The sequence below is a fragment of the Rhinolophus sinicus genome, linkage group LG09, assembly GCF_036562045.2.
Source record: "Rhinolophus sinicus isolate RSC01 linkage group LG09, ASM3656204v1, whole genome shotgun sequence".
Classification (NCBI taxonomy): domain Eukaryota; kingdom Metazoa; phylum Chordata; class Mammalia; order Chiroptera; family Rhinolophidae; genus Rhinolophus; species Rhinolophus sinicus.
In genome coordinates this window covers 106,576,622-106,603,220 of record NC_133758.1, presented here as the reverse complement: position 1 = coordinate 106,603,220, position 26,599 = coordinate 106,576,622, and the positions used below count along the sequence as shown (strand labels likewise).

Genomic DNA, 26,599 nt, shown 5'->3' with positions numbered 1-26,599 from the left:
TCGTAGTCCCAGATGTCCTATGTGTCCATCTTTGTACACATCTTTCTTCTGCTTTCATTCATAAAGGATTTGATTTGGCTTATAAAAACACAAGAAAAACGTAGAAATGAAGTAAAATCCATGAGCAGGGATTGTTATGGTTATTTGAATTTGAGTTCCGTGGCATCTTTAACAAAAGGACAGATACAATCATTTCTATAATTCTCATCGTCCATAAGGAGAAAGGCTCTCCAAGGTCGCATAACGCTGGGCAAGTCACTTAACTTCTGTGAAGCCCAGTTCTCTCAGCTATAAAATGGGGAAAATCAATGCTTACCTGCCTCTGCATTGTGGTGGAAATTATGTGGGTCAGTGTCTTTAAAGGGCTTGGCACAGGGCCTGGCACACCAGTGCTCAGCAATTGTTAGCTCCTCTGTCCTTTCATGTCATGCTACCTTGTCACTCTGCTCCTTCTAAAAGTGGGCTGTGAAGCGTCCAACAGAATGAACGTTTAAGAATTGTTGCTTTGGAGCTATTTGAACATTGTCTGCTTCACAAACTATTGTATGAGCACATCCTGTATTCCCCTCTGATGAGGGCTTTAAAAAACATCTTCCCAAACGATTAGTGCTTTTCCCCCTGCCTTTGGTTGAAGTGTCTTGCCTGCTCAGTGAGTGAATGAGTTTATGAGGCTGGATTCCCCAAGTTATGCTGGGAGAACATCAATGCCTAAAGATGATCCATCAAAAAGAGGGTGAGTGGGGTTTCCATGGTCTGTTAAGTCTGGGGAACACTGCACACTGTACTCCATTTTGGAGGTTCATAATACACCTTTAAATTCTCAAATGCCCTCCAGTAAAGGAGCCCTCTTCATATTTTGTAACCCAGCATTTTTATAACTTGTTTGACCAAAGTCCATTTTTATGATGCCAATTTATAATTCTGTATAACACAATATTATGGGAAATATTGGCCTAAGCATGGGATAGGTGTTTGGTCTTGGTACCTGCTGAAGCTAGAGAGGGGCCAGGTGTCAGGGATCGTGTATTGAGCTATTCTGTGGGCGCTTTACTTGCAGCCTAGTTTGTTTAGGTGTCATTGGAGGTGAAAGACTGGAGGGTATATCCACATTCGCGGAAGGATAGGCAACGTCTGATGCACCCTGTTTCTAAAGTTTAAGACATGGAAAGAGCAGCTTCCCCAGAAGCAGCGATCTGAGTCTGCAAACTGAGTTAATGAAGAACATATGGGTTATTTAGGATGAAGCCACGCCACACGTTATTTGACGCCCAAAGTGGGCTGTAGGACTATGATAATGAACATGTGTGTCTCCCTTGGTATTCCCTGACCCAGGTCAAGGCTGTGTGATTCTGGCCAAGCCACATAAGCGCTGCAGCTGCTCACTATGACACAGCAGCAAAAGGCAGACCAATCCTAGTGGAGGAAGGCTGCTGGGAGTGATACATCTCAGGCGCCATTGTCCGGAGGGAAGAAAACCTGAAGATGAAAAATGTGGGACTGGATGTACATGTGCGCCCACAGCAGGGTGCCAGATCGGCCTGTCCGGGGAGCACAGGCTTTGACTGCTGTCTGACTTTAGCCTCATCAGAAATGCCACCACTGTCTGGTTTCTTTCCCAAGGAGATTTTCAGTCTTCAGGCAATCTGAGCACGCAAGTCTTTTTGAGCAGCGGGACTATTTTTCTTCATGAAATACCAAGATGATTTCAGCAAGCATTTATTAAACATTTCCTGTATGTTCTGGAAGAGAAATTAGCCCAGACCTTGCCTTCAACGAGTTTATTTAATATAGAGGAGCAGATTGTCTTTTAAAGAAATAAGGACAATAAATTAGTAGAAAGAGATGCAGATCTTAGCTGGGGTGGGAGTAGGCAGAAAGGAGTGTTCCAGATAGTGGAGGGGGCAGGTGCTGGGGCCAGAGCTGGGACAAAGCCAGTCATTTTATGGAAGCTCCAAGCAGTGTGGCTGGAGTTGAGAAAGGTTGCAGGGCTGGTGAGGATAGGTGAAAAACAAGAGATAAAGCTGGAGAGGAGGTAGGATTCAGGCAAAGATAGCTTCCCTGCCATCGTACATGTCTGGGACTTTATCCTATGTGTAATAGGAAGCCACCGAAAGACTTAAATCTGGGGAGTCCCATCATCACAGCTGCACTGTGGACAGTTCCCTTGGACTCCTCTATGGGGAGACGTGAACCAGTGAATAAATTATAAATAGGGCTTGGGACTCAGAGGTAGTTGTGTGGTTGGCGGTCTTAGCCACTCGGAGGCAGTCTCCTTATCCATTTAATAATCACTGCTTCCCTTCCCCAGAAGTTTTTAAAGTTGCATTGAAGTAATACATGCAAACTTATTTTGCACTAGAGAAAGAAATCACCTGACTTGAAGTAGTAAAAATCCACACACCCTCCTCTGCGAGCAAAATGTCATGTGCTTCCCCGTCTGCTTTTGTTGTTGGTGATTCTTCCAACGCAGTCCTCCTCCCTCATCCGAGAAAGGGAAGAGGGTGAGACTAGGGAAGGATAAAGTTGAGCTGTTGGTGTGGGGATTTGAGTGACGGTGGGCAGGAGGTGGTGTCCCAACCCCGTGTTCAGTGACATTCTGTTGGTAGCTTGACATTCACTATGGTGGGAATATCACCATCACAGAAATCAGCAAATGCCACAAGTGAGCCCCTCCCCGCCCCACCTGCAGAGAGCCAGGTGTTTAAACATTTACCAGCATGCATTGCAATGGGGGACACTTGCATGAACAAGAGAGAGATAGGCACGGGGCCCACACACTCCTGCTGCAGAGGGAGGCGTCCCTTTCCAACTGTTTTTGGGTCACAGTGATCCACTCACCTTCTTTTCCATGTGGGCATTGTTCTGGCGATTTAGAGTGAGCCAGAAGATTGTGCCTTGCTGTGCTCCCAGCCTGGGGAGAGCAGTGTATTGAAGGACTCATCAGTCCCTTGGGTTTATCCTGCAAGGGTGTCTAAAGCATACAAGCATTTGTCAAGGGCCTCTTGCCCCAGGCTCCCACTGAGCTGGCTGCTCAAAGCCCACAGGGCGCAGGGCGACACTTCAATTGTTTTGGCTTGTTTTCTGCCCTTTGGTGTCTCTCATCAAGTCACTGGATGATAAAGCAGGAGGTTCATTTCTTTTGTGTCATCTGTCACAGTTTAGATCCCAGGATACCATACCAATGAGACTTCTTAAAGAAAGAATTCTTTGCCAATTGACAAGCCACGGGAAGACAACAGCCCTAGGCCTGGCGCAAAGTTGGCATACATGTTTGTGGAATGAATGAGGAAGCAGTACTAGCAAATGGCGTGATCCAGGCTCTGGAGAAGTAACATCATCTTTCTGAGCAGCTGGTTCTTATCCCAAGCAGCTGAATTCATTGGTGTCCCCTCAGCAAGATATTGGGCCAGATTTCTTGGGTAAATTCGTCAGGGGTATAAATTATAATGAGCAGAACAAGAGGTACAATTGACTCTCTGCAGAAAACAGATGTAAAAGGTAACTGGATTTGGGAACGCTCCCAACTGGAAGTTTGCTTTGGGAGTCAGCTGGAGAAATTGATACTGGTGTGGGTTGCATGTGTAGGAAACTGGGGATTTTTGTTCTTCAGCAAATTCTCACCAAGGACTCATTCTTGTGATTGCAGAAGACCATCTATTAACTGGCTGGGAAAGAAGCCTGCTCTTCTTCAAGGTAAACCCCTGAAGAGTCAGTATTTACCTTAATGAAGGGTGTGCACTTTTAATTTTCTCAATGATCTTTTTAAAGACTTCAGTTATTAAAGACCTCAGTTACTCTGCTGCATTTTCTAGGTAGTCTTGAAATGATTGCATTTTCTACGTGTATATTTTCATTTCAAGAGGCAGCGAGGGTGACTGTCTCATTCTGGTTTGCCCAAGACCTTCCTGCATTTAAACCGGAACGTCCTGCCTCCCAGAAACCCTCTCAGCCCCAGGCACATGGGGTTGGCGGGTCATCTTAGAGGCAGCTGGAGTGAGGCTGTCATTGGAAGTCAGATTCTCTGTGCTGACTCGCTGGGTCACTTTGAGCAAGTTGCTTCCCCTCTCCCCACTTTCCTGCTCATAACAATGGAGAAAACAGTGCTGACTTATAAGCATGTTTGGCCGATTCAGTAAGACAATAGCGCTGTGCACATAGTAGGTGTGCAGTCAGTTTTTCCTTACAAAAGTCTAGTTTTTCTGTCACCTTGGCTTTTCTCTTTTAGCATTTTGAAAAAAGCCAACCCTCAAAGGAAATAATAAGTGGGGGACTTACCTTCCTGTAGACTGTCTCCTTGGCTGAGCAGTGTGACCCGGAAGTGAGCTCCCGACTCACTCCTGATCTTGTCCAGAGCTGATGGCTTGACATTGGGCTGGCAGCCCAGGCTCACCAGGAATGCTTGTGTGTTTCATGGGGGAGAGGAGACAGCCCTGGTTTCTCAGTCTTGGTGTCAGACTCGGGTCATCTGGAAGTCAGTGTCTGCCTCGAGCTTCCAGTTTTAGAAGGCTGAAAGCACCGGTGTTTAGCGGCCTGCAGGGGTGTGTCCAGGTACTGACCTGATGTCCAGCAGAGCAGGAGAGAAGAGTCTGAAGCCTCAGACATGAGAGGAGGTCATGCGGCCTTAGATAGGAAGGTAGGGAGTAAGACAAAGACAATATTTTCCAAAGCTTGCTTTCCAAAACTCCAATCAAGTGAAAAACATGCATTTTTTGCGGAACTCCTTCCTTTTCCTTTTCTCACAAGGCTACACGGAGTAACACCTGTCTCATGAAATAAAAAACAGGAAACATCCTTGGAAACCGTAAACATCGTATCACTTCTCTCAGGTTGGTTTGCAGGCCTTGAGAATGAGACAGCGGGCTTTCAAGGCTTGCCTTCTTAGAATGTAAGGAGAAGCTTGAACAGATGTCAGTTTTGTTCCTTGGGCCCAAAGCCTTGGAGTCTTCCTTGACTCCTCTCTTCTCTCACATATCCAGAATATTCTTTTTTCCACCCCACCCCTCAACCCCTGCTACCACCCTTACCAAGCCACCAGCATCTTTTACCCGAGTAACTGGATGTAGCCTCCCACCCCTCCCCTAGCCCTGGCCGTGCTCTGTCCCCATGCCAGCAGCCAAAGTGGTCTTTGGAAGATGGGGGTCAGATCAGGCCGCTGCCCTGTTCCGAATCTTGCGATAAGTTCCCATGTCACTCTGAGGAAAGGCCAAAGTTCTTGCAATGACTGACAACATGGTCTTTCCACAGCCGCCCTTTACCTTTCCAACCTCACCACCTGTGACTCTCCCCCTGGCTCTCCGGGCTCCATCCATGTTAGCTCCTTCTTCCTTCTGCATGAAGGCCTGGCTCTGGTGGGTCCCCTCCCTGGCACACCCCTTTGCATAGCTCACCCTCTCCTCTCCCTGAAGGTTTTGCTCCAGTCTCCCCTTCTGGAGAGGCCCACCCTGACGACCCTGGTCAATGCTGCAACTCACTCTCCCTCTCCACATACCCCAACCCTCTTCCTTGACTTTGCCTGTTTCCCACAGCTCTTGCCATGAACATAGCATACAATTTATTTACGATGTGTTTATTTATTTTTTTATTTGGTCTTTGCTTTAGTGTCGGAGAAGATCATATCAAATGTTCATCAAGGCATAGGGAAAAGGGTGGGAAGATTTGGGTTCAAATCCCACCTCGACCATTTATTCCCTGATTTGCAGAAGTTATTTAACCTCCCAGAGGTCCGTTTCCTCATCTATAAAACAGTAATAATGAATTCATTCGGCAAGGGTTCAGTAAGCGTCAGCACTGTGAAAGGCACTGGGATAGAGAGGTGGATGTGAAAGACACAGTCCTTGTTGTTATGTGATTGTAACGAGGATTAAATTCATGAACGCGTATCTTTTGTTTTTTATTGGACAATTGCAGGTTCTCTCCTAATAAGATACAGCCCGTTGCTTTAGTCAGCTATTTGCACATTCCAGCCAGGTAGAATAGAAGGGGAGGAATGTACAATGAAAGACACAGCTATATTGGGGGAAATGCACGATAAACCGTTTTTTGTTTTTGTTTTCGGTTAAAGAAAAAAAGTTTCATAATCATTATCCCATTCGTAAGTAAAAGCGGGGTAAGGAATTTGACGGTTGTTAATCTGGCATTTATGTATATTTTCTCATTTCATATGCACAGTTTATGTGGGAACTGCTACCATCCCCTAGCAGCCCTAATAGTAAACCCAAGTCTCAGGAAGGAAAAGCATTAAAAGAAAGCTCAAAAGAGACGGTTCCTGGGGGGCGCGGGCGGGTCCCAGTCAGTAGAGGCAGAGGGTGTGCGGGGAGGTCCTGCCACCCTTCTCCTCGCGCTCCAGCAGCAGCTTATCAGTCTCGTTCTCCGTGTCCTCTGTGTGCTGAAGGCACCGGCAGAGCTCAGGGTGACCTGCGGTTGTCCAGGACGTCCACGTTGATCACGTGCACCGGCTGGTGGGTTTCCTGCTCTCTGGAATTCAGGTCTTCCGTCACCGGCTTGTACACTGTCTCCTCACAGGTGAGGATCAGGTCGAACAGGTCCTTGCAGCTCTGGAACTTTTCTGGCCCACGCTTGATTCGCTTATTTCTGTCCAACATAAGGCAAAATGCGGTGGTGGGAGACCCACTCACGATATCTGCTCCCACGTGCTCGGCCAAGTCCTGCGCTTGACATAGAGGCTTACCCACACATATCTTATACCTGGTAGAGAACTTGTTATATATTTGGTGCTCAGCAAATAGTTTCCTTTTGAAGAACTTAAATATGCCTCTTACTAGTTACCTTCTCCTTTTAGTTCATGCCATTTTCTTTTTGTGCCAAGAAGAGCAAACTAGATGAAAACAAATAGATGCACACAGACGTCCTTGAGCCACAGCAGGATTTTTGGGAAAAGGGGGCTGGATGCATTCCAGAAGAGTTAGTTTCAGAGCCTCCTAAAATACATATGCAAACTATAGCATACACATTATATTTAAACAGGTACAGAGAGAGTCTGTGTCTTTATCAGATTCTCCAAAAGTGCCCTCGATCCATACAAGTTTAAAACCTCTTCCAGGATCCCATGGTTGGTCTACTATTCCAGGTTCCTCTACATAAAGATTTGTAATGGACACTGAAATGGTGATTAATTCCCGGGTGGAAGATGGCTTTTGTCTGGTATTGGTGTTGAGCTTCCTGGGTGGTGAGAGGAAAGCCTGTGTAAGAGCCAGGGTCTTTGCCTTTTGAATCCCCGGCACCGCTGGAATTTAGAGGTTTGCTCCCACGCAGATGAAACCACCCATGAGATGGCTGGGATGACAGCCATTCGAGAAGTGTAAGCACAGATGTTATAAATGCTTCATTAATGTAGGCTGAGTACAGATCACAGAAGGCAGAGCCCCTCAGGCCCTCTGCCTCATTCTGTGTTCTGATGTGGGAAATCTGAGAAAAGGACTATCCCAAAGGGTGATAAATGCAGAAGTTTTGTATGTATGTATGTATGTATGTATGTATGTATTTATTTATTTATTTATTTAACAATAGGCTACTGGCTCACTTAGCTCCATGCATTATTTTCAGCTCTGTAGCATTTAATCCCAGCTTCCATCCTTCTGTCTTCATTTCCATGTATCATTCCAGGAAAATGTTTTCTTTTCATTTCTTCTTGCAAGAGAAAAATTAGATGAAAAGAATGAGAGGAGTTTAAAAAGCAAGAACACGGTACCAAGGAACTGCTTTGTCTGGTCTTCATGGTGCAAAGCAAGTGAAAATTTTCCTGTGATCGCTTCTCCTCCTGGAGAGAAAGAAAAATGCTGCTGGGGCAGAAGGAAGGAAATGGAGCGGGTGACAGAGGAGTTTCTTGGGTCCGTGATGAGCAGGGTGTCTTATCTGGAGTCCCTTACTTGGCTTCCATGCCACCCATTACTCAGTGTGCTTGCATATTCTCCTTTTGTCATTCGAAACACTGGGGAAGAGAGCACCCACTGGGGTCTTGGGCACTAGTGTGGCGGTGCTTGTGGCTTTCCAGAGGCTGAAGGTCTATTTGTAGACCCTCGAATGAATGATCGAAGCTGTTCCTGTCATGAGAATCTCAGGCTCCTTTTCCCCCTCAGCCTTGATGAGGTATAATTGACAAATAAAAGCTGTATATATTCAAAGTGTACAATGTGATGTTTTGACATATGTATGCATTGTGAAATGATTACTACAATTAAGCTAATTAACATATCCATCACCTCACATAGTTACCTTTCTTGTGTGTGCTGAGAACACTTAAGATTTACTCTCCTAAAAGCAGACAGTTGATTAGTGGTTGCCAGGGGTGGGGAGCGGGGAAAAGCAGGAAACGGGGAGATGTTGGTCAAAGGGTACAGTTTCATTTATACAGGGTGAATACGTTCTGGAGATCTAATGTACAGCATGGTGACTATAGTTAATAACACTGTATTGTACATTTGACGTGTGCTAAGAGAGTAGCTTTTAAATGCTGTCACTGCAGGCTCCTTTTTATCTTTAGCATTGTCACTGTCTGCAAGTGTGGCCTTTGGCTAGTGGTCTCTTCTCTACTTTCTCTCCTTGTTCCTATTTGTAAAGCTGCTTAAAGATGGCATGAGGGGGTCTGTAATTGCAATGTCATAGTAGCCTCATCCGGGGGCCATTTGTTTATCAGACACATAGTAAGCCTCTCAAATACCTATTTCTGAGAGACACCATAGTAGGTCAAGGGCGGGTTTCAAATCCAGCTGTGCCACTTGCTGTGTGACGGTGGGTGAGTTAAGTTTCAGTGTGAGGGTTTCATGGGCTATCATGCTTGCAGAGGGTAGTACATAGAACACACAATAAATCGTAGCTGTTATTATTATCACTATGCCACTGCTATTACTATTACTACTCATGTTGGTAGCAATATTTACGTTGGGGTAAGGAGAGACATCAGTTATTGTCCTTTGGAGGAGACCCAGGGTTAAACCTGCCCTTTCAGTAACAGTCAGGGCTCTGTCCACACGTGGCCTTCTGGAGCTACATTTCGACAACTGTTCAAGTACCCAGATAGCTGAAAAAAATGTCAGCTATGGGTCCCGGTGCATTATTGCTGTTGGCCCTTTTCTTCCCTGCGTCGCACAGTTCCTGTCCTCCAAGAACAGGAAGGGTATTCTCTCGCTCGTGTTCCTTGGAGGCAGGCCAGAGTGGAATCCTGCTTCAAAATGTTACTTCCCTTGAAAGGTGGAAAGCATGAGTCACATCTGGTAGTCCCTGTGGGTTATTTCCAAGCAGCGAGCCTCCGCACCGCTTCGCCCCTGCACCATTTCACGGGTGATTAAAGGCTGCCAAGCGCGTGCTCTGCTGGAGTGAGGTCAGAGCCGCCCAGGCGGTGCGAAGAGGGATTTTCCTCTGGCGACGTCACGGAGCCTCGGGGGACGCTATCAATTGCGGCTGTGAAAGCACCTTCTGACGGGATATTGATTTGGCGCACGGTTAGCAGCAGCTGGGACAAATGAGGCCTCCCCGCTGCTGCGGGGGCTCCAGCCGCCTGGGCGACACGCTGACGCTGACGAGAAACGTGTGGCTCGAATGTTTGCAAAAGCCAGGAGAGATGTACTCAGCCAGCCTCACAAAAGGACGCTGGGCTGGGCTGCCGCCAAGATGGCCAGAGTAAGGCATTCGCCTGGACTTAAGAAGAACAAACTCTGATAAGCTCAAATTTGAGCTCCTGCTTCATTGGTTTAAAAGGAAGAACGAAAAGTCCAGTGACTACATTTTTAGAAGTCTTTTGGCCTTGAAATATGCTGCAGCCTTTTTAGGAGTAGTCCCCTCCCCCCACCCCAGCCCCTTGGTTTTATGTTTTAAGAGGTTTATGATGAGGCATTTACTGGTTGTGGTTTCCAGAGCTCGATAGTAACCAAGTGTGTGGGGAGGGGAGGGGGGCATAGGCTATTGCTGAAATTCTAATCGTATTTATAATCAAATTAAATGATGTAAGTCACCTTGCCAATATTCTGACATAAACACATCTTTCTTTGATGAGAATATTGTTTCTAAAACCCGCAGTTATCAAATAAAGCTCCGGGGTCACAAATAGTAAATGACAAATAAATCCCTGACCGTGTTTGACTTAGAAAAGTTCATGCATTGAAATTTCCTCTCTGAGTGGCTGGTTCCAGCATATAGTGAGAGACAGATAAATCCTGCAATAAATGAGTAGGAAAAGTGGTCAGACGTCCCAGGTCACAGTTGCATCTTTAGGAATTACTTGGAATTGGCAATTCCTGGCAGAAGTGGTTGGTTTCTCATAGACCGAATCATATATAGAATAGGAGTATATGACAAATTGTTACTCTGATCATTAAAATGCGAATTTCCAGGCAAATGAGATCTGCTTCTGTACAGGGCGCAGAGGATGTTTTTACTGTGTCATATAGTGAGGTGGGGACCAATGTTCAGAAATGTTCTTTGAACCTGGGTGGGGGAGGGGAAGTGTTAAATGAAATCTTTCTTATGTAGAGACTAATTGTGAATTCTTATGTAGAGACTAATTCTGCCCATAGTGAAAGCAGAATAGCTTCTCATAGGATCTTAACTGACTTGATTGGCACGCTACTTTTTCAAGGACTCAGCACTCTTTCCTTTCAATGCTTTGGTTAAAATTCTCCAGTGCTTCCTAAACTCCATTGAGGAAAATAATTTTCATTTCTTCATTTGCATTTAGCCCAGGCACTGGGGACGCCACATAACTACTGTATGTGTGTGACAGTCCACCTGGTTCCATGGTGGTTCTGGCAGCACATAAGCACTTTCAGAGTCTCTTGCTAAGATTTGCTTTGCATGCTAATTACTTTTAAATTGTGTCCCTAAGTTTCCATTCCTCTCCATAAATCAGGTCCCACTCTCGGCTTATAGGAGTCTGTTTATATCTCAGGAGTAGAAATATAAGCATATGTCAACTTCTGATGGGTCTGTCAGTCTGTACGAGTGAAGGATTATGGGCCAAATCAAGGTGCCTTCAGGGTCTTTTTTATTAGCATTGATTTGTCAAATGCATGTGGGTGGAAAGCATTCATGGAGACATTATTCTTTTATTCTTCTGGATCTTAAAAATCCTTTCGCTTCTGAGAATCACGGGGACTAGAATGGACCATTTAGATGTCCCCAAGGACAATTTTGAAAATACTGTCAGAAGTAATTAATATCCCTCATTCTCCTTGTGTGCTGAATCACTCAAAAAGTAACATTTCACATATCTGGAGGGTACAGGGACCCCCCCCCCCCCAGAGGTGCAGCTGCCACATAATGGAAAGTTAACCCTTTATGCACCAAAAGGTAACCTAGGCAGTGCCTCATTGTCTTTCCCTAAATGACCCACATGTTTTGTCCAGTTGAAGATTCATTTGTTTCCATGTCTCAGATTTACTCTTTGAATATAGTTTGCGTGGCAGAAATCACCTTGGGCTATAAAGGAAATAAATTGCACAGTGCTTCTCAGAGAAGGTCAGCTGGTCATTGGCTCATTGGTCTGTTATGCACTGGGAGGGCAGTGATGGACAAGACATTTGTGATCTCTGCCCTCTAGGGCACTAGTCTTGTGGATCCTATAGTACTGTGTTTCCCCGAAAATAAGACCTAGCTGGACCACCAGCTCTAATGCATCTTTTGGAGCAAAAATTAATATAAGACCTGGTATTATATTATATTACATTGTATTGTATTGTATATATTATATATTATATTATATCTGGTCTTATATTATATTGTATAAGACCCGGTCTTATTTTAATGTAAGACCGGGTCTTATATTAATTTTTGCTCCAAAAGACGCATTCGAGCTGATGGTCCAGCTATCTCATTTCCAGGGAAACACGGTAACACTATCAATGGGAAATGAGTTCATCATCACTGATGAATCAGTTCAGTGTTGTCACTCTGGATTTTGAATGTTGGAGCTCTTGGATCTAGAGTCTCTCCTCAGTTCAGGTGACTTTTTGAGATCATTCAGCATCTCTGATTAAGCCAGGGGATATTTTTGCTCCTTTCCAACAATTCTTTACATGGCAACCAAAGTAATCTTTATGAACATACATCTACGCCTGAAATCCCTTGATGATGTCCCATTGCACTTCAAACGAAAGCCAGACCTTCACTGTACTCAAGGCTCCACTATGGCCCTTACCCGCCTGCCTCCTGCACCTCATCCCAGGGTGCCCTTCCCTTTCGCCACCTCATCGCAGCCACAATTTATCTCCTTCCAGTTCTTTCACCACATCAAGCTCCTTGCTGCCTCAGAATCTCTGTACATGCTGTTCCTTCTTGTCAGAAATATTTACTTGTTACCTGGAGGACTTCTTTTCCTCCTTCAGATCTTGGCTCAGATGTCACCTGTTCACAGAAGCTTTTCTTGACTACTTGGTGGGTTAAAGATGGCCATCTTTATAAAATCTGTGTCACTTCCTCCTGCCCCAACCCTCCCCTTGGGAGGTGGAGTTTATTTCTCCTCACCTTGAATGAGGGCTAGCCCTGTGATGGCTGTAACCAACCAAATGCTGTGGAAGTGATGCTGTGCCCATTCTGGGCCCTGCCTGGGAGAGGACTGGTAGCGTCTACCACACTTGTTCTTGCAATCTAGTTGCCATCTAAAGAAGTCTAAGCTAGCCACATGGAGAGACCATGTGGAGAGAGGGAAGGAGAGGTCCCAGCCTTCCAGCTGTCCCTGCAAGGGCCCCAGACATGTGAGTGAAACCGTATTGGATATTCTAGCTCTAATTGTCATCTAGCAGCATGAGAGACCCCAAATAAGACCAGAAGAACTGCCTGGTCAACCCACAGAATCATGAGACATAAGAAATGATTGCTGCTGTTCCAAGCCACTACATATGGGGGGATGGTTTATTCCAGAGCAATAGTTGGCTGACATGCCTGCCTTTTTATGAGTCTCACTCCCATTGTTCTTTGTACTGAACTCTTTCTTCTCTTTTCAGCACTTTTCACTTTTGCAGTGATGTTTTGGTGTTTATAATCTGTTTAGGATTGTGTCCCCAGTTAGACTGGTGCAGTCGCTGGATTTTTTATTGATCACTGCATCCCTGCTATGTATCACATACGAATACCTGACACATAGGAAGTACCCAGCAAATGTCTGTTGAATGAATGAGTGAGTTACAAAGGTTCCAGTATTCACTTGTTTGGGAGATTTCCTCCCCCTGGGTAACAGAGACAAGAATCTGCAAATCTTCTTTCCTGGTGGCAGTTCAAAAACCATTTTTGAAAATAAAAATTTTATCCTGGTTATAAATCATGCTTGTTAAACCACAATTCCACTTTGCCTCTCCTACACACCACTAAACAGATTTTCATGATTCCTTGTTGGCAAGAGCATGAAAAGACTAACCTTTCCTGTGGCAGTTCAGGCCCACCTCAGTCTGCACATCCAACCTTTGCCATTGTCTCTTTCTTGACCCCCACACCCCCATCACACCAGGTCCCTTGTCATTACCTGGGGCACCAGGCATATTTCCACTTTCCTGGAGTCTCCCTTCTCTAATCCTATGAAGGTTGGACAGTTAAGTTCGTGAACTCAACCTAGAAAAAGTACGACACACCTCATTGCTAAATATCACTTGTTCACCTTTGAAGTACTCCCCTTGGGAAGCTGTGCACCGAAGCCAGCACCTAGTCCACCCTGCAAAGCAATTTTGGAACTCTTTTTCTGGAATGGCCATCAGAGCTGTCATCGTATTACCCTTGATGTCCTGAATGTCATCAACATGTCTTCCTTTCAATATTTCCTTTATCTTCGGGTAAAGAAAGAAGTCATTGGGAGCCAGATCAGGTGACTAGGGAAGGTATGCCAATAGTCATTTGTTTACTGGCTAAAAACTCCCTCACATACAGTGCCGTGTGAGCTGATGCATTGTCATGATGCAAGAGCCATGAATTGTTGGCGGGAAAAGTTCAGGTCATCTAACTTTCACGCAGCCTTTTCAGCACTTCCAAATAGTAAACTTGGTTAACTGTTTGTCCAGTTGGTACAAATTCATAATGAATAATCCCTCTGATATCAGAGGGAACAAGTTCTCAAACTTAATTGTCAGACCATGTATTCATTTCCCAGGAGACGCTTTTCCTTCAGGAAGCCTTTGCCAATGGTCTATGGTTTTAGTGGGCATTCCTTCTTCTTATCTGTGAAGAACCCATTGAACCACCTGCTCAGTTGGAAGCCAGAGTTCTTCTTGAGACCCGGGAAGGCAGTTCTGAGATAATGGAGCGCTGTGCTGGGAATCCGGGGACGTGGCTTCCGGTCCCATCTCTGCCAGCGTCCAGTGTGGGGCCTTGTGCGCAGTTACTTCCCTTGCTGGTGCTCTTCCTTCCTAGTCGTATAACGAGGAGCTTGGGCAAGGGGACTGCTAACGTCCCTTTCAACACTCAGGTTTTCCGCACTCAGATTCGCTTTACAGCGATAGTAAGAACAACCTGCTGATATAGTGCGTTTGGGTCCAATCTGGCTGGCTCTAGCATCAGCAGTTTTCCATGAACACAAATTTCAATTTCATTAGTACAGCCAAGGTAATTCTGCTGGGTTGGCAGTGTGCTCGGAGAGTTGGAGTGACCACCACAGTGGCCAGGAGGCAGGCAGCCTTGCGCTGTCGTGCTGCCCGGCCACTAGCTGGAGGGTGGACCAAGGAGGGAAGCCGAGGGACCACTTCGACTTGTCCACTTCATTTCTAAACTGGGGATAATAATAATATGTGTTGCACTCCCTTCAGGGTTATTTGGAGGGGCTCATGTGTGTCATATGGCATGTGTTGATAGGTCATTGTCAAATAGCTATGGAAACAAAATTATTAATGTATCTATTTATCAAAATAATAAAGCCTCTTTTATTAACCTTGGGTGCTCTGCCCACTCCAAGGTTCCTGTGCTTTTCCCCCATTTTCTTCCCTTCATTTCCTGTTGGATGGATGAGATGGGGGAGGAACTGCTATTATATGAGAACCTCCAATATTTAGGGCACTGGCCATACATTGTATTTTTTTTTAACTCATTACAACAATCCTCTAAGAGAGGAATTTTATTAGTCAGGATTTTTTTAGTTGTCAATGATGGAAATCTGATTCAGGCTAATTTAAGGGAGGAAAAAAAGGGAGGATGGAACATTTATTTGAGCCATATAACTTAACAGTCCATGGGTATCTGGCTTCAGGCATGGCAGGATCAAGGGGCTCAAAACAGCCTTTCACATTTTTTCTTTGTCTCTCTAGTTCTTCTCTCTGCTTTTCTCTGTGTTGGTGTCATTTTTTCTGGTACATAATAAAAAGATAACCCTAGGGCCAAGGTAATCTCAAGCCTTATAGCTTGTTCTCAAATGAAAGAGAAACAGACCTTCTCTTTCTTGCCCAGTGGTCACATCAAATCTTTTATAAGGAAGCAGGATTGGATCTGCTTTAGTCCCAAGCCACCCTCAGACCAGTCCCTTTGTTCAGAGATACAGGGTGGATGGCTCTGATTGACCAACCTAGGTTATGTCCGTTATCGTCAATCTATACTCAGGTCTTCCTATAGCTTTTTTGGGCCCATGAAAAGCTTGATTAGCCCTGGCCAGGCCACAGGTTTCAACTCAGGGAATGTGAAATGTGCAAAGGGATCCAGAGGTCACTGCGTCTAACCCAGCCATGGCTGGAGAAGAAAAGTGTCTTGTTTTAGGTCACATGTGATTCAGTGCCACTCCAAGTCCTTTTCTTTGCCTGTGCCATCTCCGTTGGAAGGATTAAATGAACTTTTCCTGTCAGAGCAACTGAAGGATCCTGTCAGAGAGAGGGGCAAAAACTATGGGTCACATTCAGGTTACGTCAGACCACTCGTGACCTGCGACTTCATCCTGTCTTTTCTCCCATCTCCTCTCCCTGCCTGTCTGGGCCACTCTGGGGACAGTTGAGGTGTTGGCTTCTCAGAGCCCCACTTCAGATGGGGCTGAGAATGGGGCCTCCAGGGTTTAGCTGGTCCACTGCCGCTTCCTGTACCTCTTTTTCTTTTTGTAGTGGAAGTGGTTCCTGAGACAGAGTTTGCCCCGCATCAGAAAACCAAACAGAGATGATGTCAAAAGGAAAAGAAGTGTGACTGTCACCAAAGAGACCCCTTGCTGGAAGCTGGTAGAGAGAAAAGCATGTGGGCAATGTGTTATAGGGCCAGCTCACATCTGGTGTGGGCAGCAAGGAGGGACTGCTGTGCCCAGTGGTGTGACTTTCAATGTCCCAAATGCTTCTCCAGAATTGTCCCCTTAATAGATTCCTTGACGGTGCTAGTGCTAATGTGTGAAGATGTATCAAGGGCACCGGCTGGCTTCCTGGAGGTCAAAACAAATAGTCATAATCTCATAGCTGGAAGATGGGTGCTCATGGGAAACAATGCTTTGGTCTCTTTTCTTTGTCTGATTCTTCCCTCTTTGTAACCCGAGGAGCTCGTTTGCTGGATTCCTTTTACGGAGCCCTGGTTATCATTTGTCCCATGTTTGTTGCACACTCCTGTGGCAGGTTCCTAGAGAACTGACCTCAGTGTATGATACGTACTCAGGGCAGCAAGTAACCGCCACAGGTGACCATGCCTCCCTCTGCTTAGAACCTTCCATGGCTCCCTGTCATCTACAGGAGAGAGCCCTAGTTTCTTCTATGACCACAAGCATCTGGCTGACCCTTCCAGCATTTTCTCTGTCTCCCTAGTCAGACACTTCTATTTATGGATCACTGCACGCCTTCTCATGCATCGGCGTTACTTTTCATGTGGTTGTCTCTTTCTGGAATCCCCTGCTTCCATTCACCTGCCTCCACTCACCTTCATGTGAGTAACGTCTATTGATCCACCTTCAAGATTCAATTCAGGTGTCACCTCCACTCTATAGCCTTCCTAATTGCCCCTCAGTACTAGGAACCCTTCATTTGTGCTCCTGCAATCTCACCCTCTCTGTCATATACCTTTTTACTTGTTGTTTTATATGTCTGCAGGGAGATGGTATAACAAAGGGACAAGACAGGAGATTTACACGCTGGTCTGGGTTTAAAACCTGGCTCTGCCACTTATTAGCTAGATGTCTTTGCAAAAGTGATCTGACCTTTGGGAGCCTCTTCCGTCTTTACTTGTAAATGGGCACAATGAACTATTCTGGAGTGTTTTGTAGAGGATGCAGTGAACCGACCTGTGATATGCTTAGTACGTGCTTGGCACATGGTCGTTCTCAGTGACGGGGAAGGGTAGTGGTTGTGGTTATTGTGATTATTCCTGAATCATGAAATCTTAGAGGTGAAAGGGATTGGAGAGGTCATTTTCACGTCTACAAAGCCTAATGTCTGTTCCCTTATCAAATAGTCATCCTACTTCGCCTTGAACTCTGCCAGGGACGGGGAGTTCACTTCCTTTCTGATCTTCATGCTGACGCTGGCTAGTACTTAGGCTAAGTTACTTTAGGTCTACTCGGGGGACTATTCTAAATTGGCAGTCATGTGTACATGTATGTATGTATGTTTGTATGTCTACATATATTTAGTAATGTTTGACCACCTATGACTTCCTAAAAAAAAATCTAACTCAAAAAGTTGGGTTAGGAAATCACAATGGAAATTAACCTTCAAAGCAAAGTTGTGAGTGGCTTTGCATTTTGTTAGACCTTTTGTTTCTCCGTGGGTTTGCATCTGTTTTTTGCTTGCCTCTGAGAGGAGCTCCAGTAGAAATCGTAGCTTGTCATGTTGCTGCAACTATGCAGCATATCCTGTCTGTCACAGATAAAGAGAGAACACAACCTGAGTGATATAATAACATGGTATATCTACAAGTAGTAATACTTGGTTGGTAGCGAGAAGATAAACTTTTCTGAATGTGGTTTATAGAACCCTGGATTAGGAGCAAGGAATCCTAAGATACTTTGTAGGACTTTGGCCTCAGTTCTCATCTGTGAAGTGGGAGCATTGGTCACTCAGAGATGGGATAAGAAGGCAGAGGTGGCCTGTGTCCCTGAGAACTAACTACTTCCCTTCTACTCACTCCCCTTCCCCATTCAACCAGAGCAGCTCTGTCTTTACTTTTGAAATCTGAGGTATGTATTTGAGTTCCTTATAAGTGTTATTTAAAATAAAATATTCTGTTGCTTAAAAAATTCGAAAACTTCTGCACTAGATTATCTTGAAGGTCCGTCTAGCTCCCAAAACTATTATGGCTCTAAAATAAAGCAAAGTTATAGCTTTATCAGCTTTCTAATACATGTTTAGTTTGTAAACATTTTCTAAAATGAAACAAAATCATGTTTCAGAAACTTTTTAAAGAATATTTTTTTGTCCTCTCTTTCTGATGAATTTAATTGCAGTGAAAGGCTATTCCTTTCTCTTTCTTCCTAAATTTGCTTTTCTCTGAATTAATGAAAATCCCACTAACACTAGGAAAAAAAGTCATAGGAATAGTGTGGGGCAGGAAGGTGAATGTCATCCTTTGTCATTCCCTTCTCTCCTTTCATCCCTTGGAGATGAAAGTCCTTGGAGAAAGCATAATGTAGTTGAAATATGTATTCAGCAACAAGCATCTCTCATTTTCAGTAATTCCTTTCCCCAAGTCTCTCCAGGTGACCTCACAGAATCATAAAGGTGGAGCAGACATTAAAAATCTTTTTGCCTAAGTTCTTCGCTTTTAAAGATGTAGGAAATGGGGCCCCATGAGGGAGACAATTTGTATTGCATCAGGTAATGAGCTGTACTCAAACTCTGGTCTTTTCCTGTTTAGTTCTCTTTCTAGTGGGTGTAAATAACCTCCTTCTACTTCAGTGTTCTTATTGTAAATTGGGATGATAACAGTAATATTTGCCTCAGAGTCGTTGCTAGTATTATGTGAGTGGAGAGCCCTTAGAATACTGCTTGAACCATAGAAAATTTCTGACACGTTTGCTGTTATCGTCATGACTATACTTCCATATTCTGACAGCAGGCTGTGCAGGGTGCACAATCTGATGGAAACGCCATTGGGTTCTGTTGTGCATCCCTGAAACAAACTGTTAAAATAACCTCTTCTTTTAACATCCCATCCCCCCAGGTGACTGTTCCTTGCTGGGTGAAATTGGGTGGCAGTTGGTTTCATTCAGATAAATGAATTTCATGTTAATATGTTGGCTGTTTAATGCTATGTTTGCCGGGTAGTAATAATACCTTAACTCATTGAAAATGTATGTGCTTCCAGAAAACCTTGAAAGACTGACTTTAATGCTTGTGTGGCAGGTGAGTGTGCAAGTCCTTTTCAATCAAACAGATCTGCCATCTCACCGTCAGGCAGGTACCTGCTCCACGGGAATATACAGGGCTAGCCATGCCATCCTCACTGCGCTCAGCTCTCATTTCTGGAAAGTAAATGGCAATACCAATGGGTGAGCATTTAGGATTTAGATACTATTACTTTATTCCTTTATCAAGGTCACATGGGTGGAACTTGAGCAATGAGGAAAAACTAGTTCTCGCTTTTAGGTTTATTTTACTTTTGATAAGTAGGGCACTATCTGATAGAAAAAGAAAGCTGGGAGTGTGGCTGAAAGACTCCTGCCAGTGAGGAAAAATGCGGTTCTAGGGCAGGCTGCACTATGAATCTCAGGAGCTGGGAGTCCCAGCTTTCAAATGGCTCCTGGGAGTGATGATGGGAGCTTCGCTTAGAAAGGGGTTTGACCACCAGTTCTGTGATGTCAGGGCTGCCATCAGCTTGAACACTTATCTTTTCCTTTTCTGTCATTGGTCCCTCTGTTACTGCCCCCCTCCCAACTCCATACCTGGTCCCACGCTGCCTGAGCATTCTACGTTATTGACGTTGTGAATGACCCCGGGGGACACTGACAGTGAGCCGCAGCTTTGTGGAGCTGAAAATTCCTAGTGTCAGCAGCCGCCCACCCATCATCTCCCGGCAGGGACCCCCTGAGGAGTGTGTAGCATTAACCAGCAGACACTCCTCCATCCTCATTGTTTGTTTGTTTGTTTATGTATTTATTGAGAGAGAGGGAGAGAGAGACCGAGACCCATTAGCAAGAACATACCAGGACTTCGTAAGTGTGATGTGAACTTATCAATTGCTTTCATATTTCAAAATGGAAGCGCCTCTCCGGCGGCGGCGTGTTAAGTGAGCGCTGCAAATGAAAGCTCCAGGCACAAGCTCCGCGGAACCTCAGCCGCTGCTGTTGGCCCCACTAGCCCCCAGGGAGGACACGGACGCCACCCCTCTTTCTCTCCGATTTCCACGCGTGGTGCCGTGTTACTCATTTTCAGCGAGTTTCAGGAGCCGTCGACACACCCGGGTGGGGGGTCTCGGCGCGTGGGTCTCGGGGTGGGAGGCTGGAGCCCGAGTGCGCGCCCTGCAGACGGCGGTGCCCGGCGCGCCCCTCCCTGCGCGCTCGCGCTGTGCCAGACCAGACGCCAGCCCCGGCGCGCTGACAGACGACTTTTCTCAGTTGTCAGTTTTCTCGCTTGTCAGCAGAGCTGCTGCTGGTAAGTGAAAGAAAACAGAGAGGGGGCTCGCAGGCAGCCAGACAGGAGAGCGAGAGCTGGGGAGGGGGAGCCGGGGCGCCCCGGTGCGGGGGCCGTGGGGCGGAGCCCGGGTGCGTGGCCTCCTGCTCAGACCCCTGCATCATACGCGCTTACCCCGGCTCATCCCCCTCTCCGCTCTCCTCTTCTCACTTTGTCCCTTCTCACTTCCTCTCCTTCTCACCCGGCCCTTTCTTCCCCAAATCCTTCAGCTGCCACACGGGTCACTTCTGTGGCTTTTCTTTTTTTTTTCTTTTTAATTATATGTATATTCGAATAGATCCCAGGTGATTTCTTCTTGAGCAGGAACACAATCCCTACCCCTGGACATTAGCCGGGACCATGGCTGGTTACCATAGCTGCCTCCCAGGGGCACCTGGGTCCCGGGCCGCCCGCAATCCGAGCCCACTTTAAGTCCGGATTTGGGGGGGCGCACAGAGAAAGTGACCGGCAAACGCACGCTGAGATCGGCTGGGGCTCGGGCTGGATCCAAGGAGGCGGGAGGGGACAGCCCAAACTCTCTCAGCCTCACTCACGGTGATAACCTGCAGCTATGGAGTCGCCCACCAAGGAGATTGAAGAATTTGAGAGCAACTCTCTGAAATACCTGCAGCCCGAACAGATCGAGAAAATCTGGCTTCGGCTCCGAGGGCTGTAAGTACATGTATTTACTTCTTTTGCCCCATTTCCCTCCTGCATCAATATTTTACTACACAGCCATCCTCATGAAGGCTCTCCCGGTTCTACATGGCTCTTTAAATACAGTTCAGAAGTTCCACAGCTGCTTTTCTGTTCATTACAGCCACTGCTACCTTCCTTTCAACAGAGAGACTTGTCTTTGTGACTTAGAATGCCTTGCTGTTTCCAAGTCACGCTTTCCTTGGGGGACGGGGTCATGTCTTTAGATTTCAGTTGTAATAGCTCAATACCCACAGAGATGTTTCTGGTCCTTTTTGCCCAGGGAGAAAAGTTTGGGGACTCAGGTCACAGACTTGTAATCAAAGGAAGAATTTTCTCTGTGAAGTGCTTGCAAACAGCTTGGCAGGTGGTCCAAGAATTTACCAATAATTCAAATTCAACATGCATTCTGGCTGTTAAATTCTCTTCTCCCTCTTCCTAGCCTAGTTCAATTCCTGATATTTTCTTAGGATTCTTTCTAGCAAGGGAAATGGTTAGTAGATGGGAAGGCTGTTTTGGAGAAAGTGGGGGTCAGAGCAATGTTGGATTTCCTAGCAATCTTTGAACAATGTAATAGGGTGTTTACTTTCAAAACAGTGGCCTGAATTCTAGTTGGACTGATGGACAGAGTTCTCTAATTCATTCACTTCGTTGGGTTCTGTCTGGTTTTAGGTACTGAGGAGAGGTGACCTGAAAATATGGGGTGTTTTCTGTGAATCAATTTCATAAACAATCAACTTCTGGGCACCCAATCCGGAAGCTGTAGTGATGGCTATACGTCTCCAGTTTGCTTCTCAGTTGACCAGGCAAGTCCCAAAGACACCTTCCATAATGACCAGAAACTTATTTCATCAGAAATTTGGCATCAAATATCTAGTGCTGTTTAAAAGAAAAAGTTTTCCCCAAGTATAGTCTCTAGACATTCTGTTCCTAGCAAGGCAGCGATGGGAAAATCAGCTTCCTGTTTTGCTGCAGTTAACTGTCTTTGGAAGCACATGAGCATGAACAAAACCCAAACTAAAACAAATAAAAAAGGCACTGATCTAAGTCAACTCCATGTTAGGGGAGGCCACATCCCCACCAGGATATTGAGGGTTGTAAAGGAAAGCAAAGGTAGTATGTGTTTCTTTAAGGGGTCCCTATGTAAAGTGCAATGTATAAAAGCTCTCCTGTCACTTAACCTAAATGCTCTTCACTGCCATGAATCTAAATGGGAAACCATGCCAAATAATAGGACGTTTGAATTGTCTGGCTGCTGCAAGCAGAGGCAGTCACTTATTTGGAAATCTCGTCTTTCTGGTTGGCAGGCTGTCCTGACAGTGGAGGCGCATGCAACACACTGCCTCTTTCAGAGTGGTGTTTACAGTAAGCTCCTGTCATACGTAATAAACATGGCATCTGATCATATTTTGGTGCACACAGAAAGTTTGTTGCATCCATAGAGCCTGGGTCCAAGGTATACAATATCAAAGTGTTGTCAAGCTGGTCTCCTTGCCATCCAGGCTAGAGGGACTCATGTGCACACACTCAGGAACTGCTTCTCTCGGGCTGCTTTGCAGTTCACACCTACTCCACACTCCACAGAGCCGCTCAGACTGGGAAGGAGTGTTTGGGCGAATCAGCAAGGCTGAGCTGGGATCTTGTACAGTAAAGCATTTAGGGAAGTCTTGTAGCTTCCTTTGTTTTGTGTCTGTTAGGCTTCTCTGCCCAAGGTGTTGGGGTGTGATGTATCCACATTTTCGTTTTTGTTTTTTAGCCTCTCATATCTATACAGCACCCAGTGTCTTTGGAAGGCAGCTCTGCTCACCACTATACCACCAACGCAACATAAAAGGTGTGGGTTGATTCTTCTCCAGATGTGTGGCTTTGAATCCCTCTTTTTACCCTTCCTGCTGAAATCCCTGCCCAACAGCAATCGTAGGAGATCTGCAGCTTCACTTTCTAATTTGAAAACGACATGTTACTATTGTTATTAAGACACTTTTTTTTTTTTTACTACTACTGTTATGGCTCTCACTACCACTTTTTTTTTTTTTTTAAACGTAACAGTAGTGCTATAATAAGTTGCTAAAGACTCCGGAAACCAAAGCACATGCTTGTTTATGCGACTTGGAATAACACTTTTGCAGTTGACAAAATATAGAAACCCTTAGGAGATGGAAAGGTGTGTGTCTATTTGTCCACACAACAGACTGTCAGGAAGAGAAAGGAAACTGCTCTTGCAACCTTTTGTCTTGCTCACTGCTGCACCGCCAGTGCTTAGAACGGGGCTCGGTACATAGTAGGGACTCGAATAGCAGGTGATGAAGGGAGCATAAAGCCCCAAGTGTCAACTTCTTAATATTCACAGTGAAGATAAATATACATTTGGGTCAGCTGATGGGCCACCTGACCTAGCAACACAATATTCTATGAACTAGAGGGGAGGCAGGTTTCACTGACATCAGTACCCAGGCCGAGCACGGAAATCTAAACTGAAGTGGGACTGGGCAAGATGTGGCAAAGCCACGACCCAGGCCGAACCTCACTCTCGTGTTTGCCCAGGCTCTCTCTTTCCCTCCCCTGACCTCTCCCCTTCTCTGCACTGGCCAGGAGTGGTCTTCACCAGCGGCAAGAGGATTGCTGAGGTTGTCATCTGTGAAGAATGTACAGTGTAGGAGAGTACAGGGGATGAGCCCCCCTGTACTTACATCTCTGCCTCTCCCCCTCCCAGTCCCTCTTTTTTACTTCTCGCCATCTGAATGCTACAGTGTTGCCACGAAAATAAGACCTCGCCGGACCATCAGCTCTAATGCGTCTTTTGGAGCAAAAATTAATATAAGACCCGGTCTTATATTATATAATATTATATAAGACCCGACCTTATATTAAAATAAGACTGGGTCTTATATTATATTAAAATAAGACCGGATTTTATATTAATTCTTGCTTCAAAAGACGCATTAAAGCTGATGGTTTAGCTAGGTCTTATTTTGGGGAAACATGGTACATATTTATTATGTTTAATGTCATTCTCCTCCAACTAGAATGTAAGCTCCTTGAAGACAGGCTTTTATTTTTTGGTCTGTTTTGGTCATTGGTGTAACCCCAGTGTCTACAAGACTACCTGTATGCAGTAAATCATCAGTAGGGATTTGAAACCTAGGGCTGTTTCACATGTTTCTCTAGGAAAGAATCAAGGAAAACTCTTAACCTCATCTTGTAGCATCATTGGCATATTAATTGTGCATCGAACGTTGCAAATGTGCATTTTAAACACTGTTTACGTTAGCTGAGACTACCTGCAAGCTTAGGTGTTGACCATACTGACGTCTCCCATTTCCCTTAAGCGGGGGTGGGGGTCGGGTGAGGGGGGCTGCACACCAGCACACAGAGAGGCTGCTGCGACCAGGGCTGTGGTGTCTTCCGCCCCCTCTGCAGCCCTGCCAGCCTCTCCTACACACGCTCACATGACTCTGACGGGAAGGGAACAAACACTGCACACCTGAGCTTTCTGGGTGACACCTGTCAGGGATGCTGTCCTCTTATATTTCTGGGTGGAGCCTCATTTTTGTTTTTCCATCAACCTCAGTTGTCCCCCACATACTGTTGCCGTACCCCCTTCCTGTGAAGGTGTGGGTGGATTTGTGAAGCGCTTCTCCCCATGGCTGTTTTGTTAGGGAATCTTCCAATCAAGGAAAAAGATGACCGTGGCTGTACTTTGTTCCTCTGATGATGTGGGGAGCCTCATGGCTGCCTGGGTTTGAATCATGACTTGTACCTTGGGTCCTGACCAAGAGTTTTTCTCTTGCCAACCTGCTCTGTGATGACAAAGAGGTATTTCTATGCTTTAAAAAAATTGAAACGAGAGAACAGGTTTCACTTATTCTTTGGCATTTATCATCCCAATTGTAGTTAACCGATCATGTATTCATTTGCCCAGTGAGGAGGTAGGCAGGGTAACACGTTTTATGCTTATGTGGCACTCTCTATGAAGATGATGATGCTTTTTCCCTATTATCTAAGGTAATATTATAAATATAAAGGGAGGTAAAATGGTTATTAGGGTAACAGATAGAGACTATTGTTTTTGTCTATCCAGCAAGCTTCCTCCCACCCTTATTATGGTAACAGATGCTGCCCCCCCACCCCACCCCCTGCTCACTACCAGACTGGCCAATCGTAGTTTCACCTTCCTGGTAACAGTGGTTCATCTCAAGAAGCCACACAGGCACAGAATCCTTCATGGAGATTGTTCCATCGGCTGAGGGAGACGCCTTCTTTCCCTTCCTTTGGGCTTTCCTGGTGGCTGCCACTGGCTGCATTTCCCACTTCATGGAGAAGACCTTTCTATGATGGGACACAGTGAGGCCAACATCCCAAGAGAACCAGAGGGGAGAAGATGGAAACCGCAGGGTCTGTTCCCAGAGGCCGCAGTTGCTGCCATGGCTTCTGATTCTGTCTGTTGGTTCAGCTCCACGAGCCAGTCAGGCTCTGTATCTGCTTGGGCTGCTTTGAGTTTGGTTTCTCTGCAAGAGTCTTCACTAAAGACCCTGCTGAAGTACAGAGAACTTAAGTGACTCTTCCAAACTACACAGCAGAGATGGAGGTGGGGAGAGCCACAGGCAAAGAAGCCCAGATCTTCCGTTTCATGTTTCTTAATTAATGAAGCCCTGTATTTTCTTCTACTCATGTGAAATTTTTAACAGTGTCATCAATATTCAGGGAATGTGACTTTACTCAGTTCACATCTATGGAGTATCTTTGACATGCTAGGCACTTTGGTGAGCTCTGGGTATGCAAAGGCAGGTAAATACTTACCTGCCCTGGAGCAGTTCCTAGGCTAGCAGGAGGGGCTGATGCGAGTAGCTGGAAGTGACCACTGTAGTTACAGAGGGATGCACGACAGTTACCTCTGCCTGGGAGGACCCAGAAGTGTTGCAGATGAGCAGTGAGCTGTGGGTCTGTAGAGTCCGTAGAGTCCCAAGGAAGAAACTTGCACAGATGTTTCATTCATGTCAGCCTCTGGCAAAGATGCGAAGAAGCCTTTTGCAAAAATGCGAGGAAAACAAGGAGTTATCCATTCAGCCCAGAATAAATCAGCCAGCATTCTGAGCTGTTGTTATGGACGACTGGAAAGCTGCTTCAGCTTAGTAGGATTGAGCCTGAGTCCCAGTGCCTTTCTCATTGATAATTCCCAAAGGAGACGGTATGGTAGGGTCTATTTGCTGTCATTCAGCTGTCTCGGTAACAGGGTTACTTCCACTACCATTCAATCCCCAAGAGCCTTAGTTACTTTCCCTAAAAGGTAGCTGTGTGGTATCCTCTTGCACCTCATGCAGTGCAATATTGAGGGATAGCTAGAAGTTCATGTGCAAAGGTGTGGAAGCATGGGAGACCTTGGCCTGTCAAGGAGGAGTGAGAGAGGATGTTGGGAA

At 45.6% G+C, this 26,599-nt stretch overlaps 1 protein-coding gene across 12 annotated transcripts in view; it reads left to right on the top strand.

The window, feature by feature from the left end:
- Window positions 1–26,599, top strand: part of PDE1C (phosphodiesterase 1C) — a 485,518-nt gene that overhangs the window by 203,164 nt on the left and 255,755 nt on the right. Inside the window, exons 1-2 of one of the 12 annotated variants that reach the window (XM_019726215.2) lie at window positions 19,904–20,468; window positions 21,056–21,158. The exons of 10 other annotated variants lie outside the window; for them this stretch is intronic. In XM_019726215.2, the coding sequence (XP_019581774.2) occupies window positions 20,117–20,468; window positions 21,056–21,158 (455 nt within the window). In that variant the 5' untranslated portion in view covers window positions 19,904–20,116. Of the gene's footprint in view, window positions 1–19,903; window positions 20,469–21,055; window positions 21,159–26,599 lie in introns of those variants that run through there. One more of the 12 variants, XM_019726214.2, reaches the window with a different exon arrangement.